The 5,000-nt window shown below is 41.0% G+C and overlaps 1 protein-coding gene across 1 annotated transcript in view; it reads right to left on the bottom strand.

The window, feature by feature from the left end:
• Nucleotides 1-5,000, bottom strand: part of rph3aa (rabphilin 3A homolog (mouse), a) — a 17,872-nt gene that overhangs the window by 8,453 nt on the left and 4,419 nt on the right. The window contains exons 5-8 of the mRNA XM_063211081.1: nt 3,861-4,082; nt 3,353-3,432; nt 2,667-2,741; nt 2,193-2,302 (exon numbers count right to left, since the gene is read on the bottom strand). Of these exons, the coding sequence (XP_063067151.1) occupies nt 2,193-2,302; nt 2,667-2,741; nt 3,353-3,432; nt 3,861-4,082 (487 nt within the window). The remainder of the gene's footprint in view (nt 1-2,192; nt 2,303-2,666; nt 2,742-3,352; nt 3,433-3,860; nt 4,083-5,000) is intronic.

The raw sequence follows: 5,000 nt of genomic DNA on the forward strand, positions 1-5,000 counted from the left end.
TATGTATCCCAGTTGTGTTCTGAGCTTGGGCTAGTCTGTGTGAGGGCCTGTCTCTGAGGTGGGGCCGGGCTAATTAGCATGTGTAAAGAATCTGTCCATGGGCTGAGCAAAGGACCGGGCCTATAAAGGCCTAACAATGCCACCAGTGAACAGGCCCAATGAACCCAATGTTGTCCTTCGAAGACAATGTCTCCTGCTCCACTTGGAGCAGTAATAAAATCTGCAGAAAACTCATCGGATCAAAAGTGCCTGTCTGACATTCATAAAAAAAACCCACAGTGAAAAAAGTTTTGTGACACTGCTTGTCTCCTTGCTGTTTTAATTAAGAGGACACAACGTTTGGACCTTCAGGTCTTCATCAGGCAAAATGAGCTTCACAGCCCTACAAACTTCTTGAATGCTTCTGGATGCAATGACTTAACATGCGTTTGGTATCTCTCTGGTTCCATTCAGTTCTATACCACAGAAGTCTCATGAACAGTCATTGGCAGCATGCAGGGCTCTAATTAACACCTGCCAACTGGCCAAATGCTGGTGAAATTGCAGTTTGGTTGGTAGAAAAGACCAACTTACTGGCCACTTTGACCCATTAGTGAGTATGTGTTTGGACAGTAAGATTTACATCTACCTGCCATTTTGGCTGGTGGTGAAAAAGTGCATTTTGGAGCCCTGGTTGTATGTATTGTATGTGATGGGTTGAATGTATTGTATGTAATGGGTTGAATGTATTGTATGTAATGGGTTGAATTGCATGTAATGGGTTGAATGTATTGTATGTAATGGGTGGAATGTGTTGTATGTAATGGGTTGAAATGTATGTAATGGGTTGAAATGTATGTAATGGGTTGAATGTATTGTATGTGATGGGTTGAATGTATTGTATGTAATGGGTTGAATGTATTGTATGTAATGGGTTGAATGTATTGTATGTAATGGGTTGAATTGTATGTAATGGGTTGTATGTATTGTATGTAATGGGTTGTATTGTATTGTATGTGATGGGTTGTATTGTATGTAATGGGTTGAATGTATTGTATGTGATGGGTTGTATTGTATGTAATGGGTTGAATGTATTGTAAGTAATGGGTTGTATTGTATGTAATGGGTTGAATGTATTGTATGTGATGGGTTGTATTGTATGTAAGGGGTTGCATGTATTGTATGTAATGGGTTGTATTGTATGTAATGGGTTGTATTGTATGTGATGGGTTGCATTGTATGTAATGGGTTGAATGTATTGTATGTAATGGGTTGTATTGTATGTAATGGGTTGTATTGTATTGTATGTGATGGGTTGTATTGTATGTAATGGGTTGAATGTATTGTATGTGATGGGTTGCATGTATTGTATGTAATGGGTTGTATTGTATGTAATGGGTTGAATGTATTGTAAGTAATGGGTTGTATTGTATGTGATGGGTTGAATGGGTAACACTTTAGAATAATGGATGCAAAAAAGCATTATAAAGACTTAATAAATAATTAACTATTGATGAACAAAACATTAACAAACGTTTGTAAATGATTAGGAAATGTAAACAAATGCTTGTAAATGACTAGGAAATGTTATGTTAATATTTCATATTTATCAAACATTTACAAGTTGCTTGTAAATGAATAAAATAGTCTGTTATAAGGTGTGTAAAATCTTGAATATATCATTTGTAGATATTTTATAAAGCATTAATAAAGCTTAGTTAATAATAAAAACATTTGTTAATGTTTTATTCATCATTAGTTCATTATTTACTGAGTCTTTACTAAGGAACATTATTATAAAGTGTTACCGTTTAATGTATTGTATGTGATGGGTTGTATTGTATGTGATGGGTTGCATTGTATGTAATGGGTTGAATGTATTGTATGTAATGGGTTGTATTGTATGTGATGGGTTGTATTGTATGTGATGGGTTGAATGTATTGTATGTGATGGGTTGTATTGTATGTAATGGGTTGAAATGTATGTAATGGGTTGAAATGTATGTAATGGGTTGAATGTATTGTATGTGATGGGTTGAATGTATTGTATGTGATGGGTTGTATTGTATGTGATGGGTTGAATGTATTGTATGTAATGGGTTGAATGTATTGTATGTAATGGGTTGAATGTATTGTATGTAATGGGTTGTATTGTATGTGATGGGTTGTATTGTATGTGATGGGTTGCAGGAGGCTGCAGCTTCTGTGAGCACCTGAGTGTTCTGCGCTGCAGGTCGTCTGCGGTGATGCCGTGGTACACCAGGATCTCACTCCACACAGGGGTCAGCGTGTTCTTCAGGGTCTTGGTGCGCAGCTTGTTGGCCTGGGGAAGAAAGGAGGGAAAAAGAAAAGCAGGCAGTGTAGGGAGAAGAAAAAGAAAGAAAAAAAGAAAGAAAGTAGAGTATAGTAACATTTATTAATCCAGAGGGGAAATTAGAAAGACAGAAAGAAAGAAAGAAAGAAAGAAAGAAAGAAAGAAAGAAAGAGAGAGAGAGAGAGAGAGAGAAACAAAGTAGAGCATCATTTATTAATCCAGAGGGAAAATTAGAAAGAAAAAAAGAAAGAAAAAACGAAAGACAGATAGAAAGTTGGTTGGTTCGTATCTCCAGTTGCTGATTTGTTACATCTTACTAAGAACCTTATTGCTGATAGTCTGGTTGTGCCATATCGTCATGGCATTGCCTTACCTTGCTGGCCCCTGGCAGCAGGTGCAGTTTGACATAGGGGTCAGCCAGCCCATTAGAGTCCATTGGTCTCAGGCCCTGCAATAGAAAAATCAATGCATCACTAATACAATGCACACACAGTATACTGCACACTCATTTCACTCACTCGTTTCACCTTTACTTATTAAGCCATTAATGCCTAAAGCACCTGCAAAAAATGCCTGCTGAATGCCTTAGCCCTTGTTGGGAAAGTTGCCCTCAGCCTATAAAGACCTAAATATCTCAGCCTCTGACGCACATAAAAACATTAAATTGCATTTAAACACTAATACTCTCATCTTGCATTAGAATGTGCTCATTCAGCTGTAACATACCCACATTTCTATTAAAAAAGCTAAAATCTCAAGAGCCTGAATGCAGCGTAGCCTATATGTCGCTCCAGGCACCAAACGTTAAACAACATATATGAGTCATCAGGCTAAAATGGTTTAATGTGGGTATAGGACAAATGTGTTGGTGCACTAGAGTAAGGATGTAAATGTTACTGCATATTGTATGTTGTTGTATGTAAGGTGTTATGTTTTTGCATATAGAGAAAATAAACAATAATGTATATGGGTGTACACTGTGTGTATAGTAGACTGTAGCCTATGTACACTGTGTGTATGTTTTCTTTGTGCATGTTAGATAGAGAGACAGCATATCACCTTGGCTTTGAGGATGTTGCACTGTAGGCTGCTGGTCGCCTCCTCATAAAGGAGACTGAAGTCCAGAACGCCTAGTGTTGCTAATGAAGAAGAAATACTCTGTTACACATAATACGTCTCTGTTGGTCACATCACAACAGACTAGAGCTGCTTGCTCTCCAAAGATGTCTGACCAATTGATCTGCAAGCACCATCTGAGCAGCTTAAATAGCCTACAGAAATAATGTCAACTCAATACGCCAAACTTCTCGTCCTTCCCAGTCAAACAAATTACATTTATACTGTAGCATTATACATCTAACATCCAGTCTATAAAATTACAAAAGGATGCAATAGTTGCATTCTGCCTCCGTTGTCTTGGTAGCTCTGTAGGCTGACTACATGTAAAAGGCTGTGTCTCCACGTGGTGCCACACAATTAGAGAACTCACTCCACTCCACTCCACTCCACTCCACTCCACTCCACTTCATTGATCGAGACAGATTAACAGATCGATCGTCTTACTTACGCGTGTCATCTGAGTCATAGCTGTCGTCCTTCTCCTCCTGCTGCTGATTGGCCGAGGGCTGGGAACCAGAGGAGACCCGCGGGGCTGCGGCTGGAGTTGGAGCCATTACGCCCTGTTGCCCTGGTAACACAGTGGCGGGGGGTCGGGCCGCCTCTGGCGCGGGTGCTGGTTGGTTAAGGGGTGGAGCGGCGCCGTGCCCTGTGGGTGCTGCAGGGGCATCACCTGAGAAGATGAGACCAACAATAGCAACAGCATCAGGAGAGCACCAATTACAATGGATGCCATTTGTCATTGTGGCCACCCTTTGTCACACAGGAAGCCACAGGCCCGATAGATAGTGGCACACAGTACAGTACAATGACCTTCCATGCTGCAGAGGTTCGTAGCCTCTTACTGCAGATGGGGTCTTCGGTTGGGCTATTCACTATTTGCTGAAAATACTTAATCAACTACATCATAAAAACACTATGACAGTACTGAGAGCCTTCAGTAAAAGATTTACACTTTTGGTGACAGTAATGCTGCGGTCACACCGCTGGCGTTGAAAGAGCTAAAACGCTGCTGACTCCTGCCTGGAAAGCACAGGTCAGGGCCGTTGAACGAGGCAAAAGATTCAACCTGCAGCGTTTAACCAAGAATCTCGACCAACCGAAGCTCGTGTTTAGAAAAATGTGAACATTCCATTGGTTGACGCCTGCCGCTGCCGTTGAGCTCACTACATATTTTTAGATGAAGTTCAACTTTTGACGCCCTCGGCTTTTGACGCTTTTGACTCTAGACACGCTTTGTGGCTTTTAACGCTTCTGCCGCCTGCTCTCCCATACAAAGTCAATTACTTCCGCATCTTTCCACGCGTTCAATGCTGGCGGTCAGGTTAGAGCATAGACTGAGCTGCAAAGATTCTCAAGTTGGGGTGTAGGGGGGCCTGGGGGTCCACAGCAAAGTGCCAGGGGGGCAGAGAGAAAAAAAAACCCTCTTACAATACAATCAGGGCCACATTAATGCACAGACTAGATATGACTGCAGCCTAGGGCCCCCACACCTGCTGTTAGCATGCAGCATCACCGGGTACTACTGACAAGTCAAGGGTATAGCGTTAGCAAAACAACAGCATATTGAAATTCGCAGATCTGATCTTTT

The sequence above is a fragment of the Engraulis encrasicolus genome, chromosome 11 (assembly GCF_034702125.1).
Source record: "Engraulis encrasicolus isolate BLACKSEA-1 chromosome 11, IST_EnEncr_1.0, whole genome shotgun sequence".
Lineage (NCBI taxonomy): Eukaryota > Metazoa > Chordata > Actinopteri > Clupeiformes > Engraulidae > Engraulis > Engraulis encrasicolus.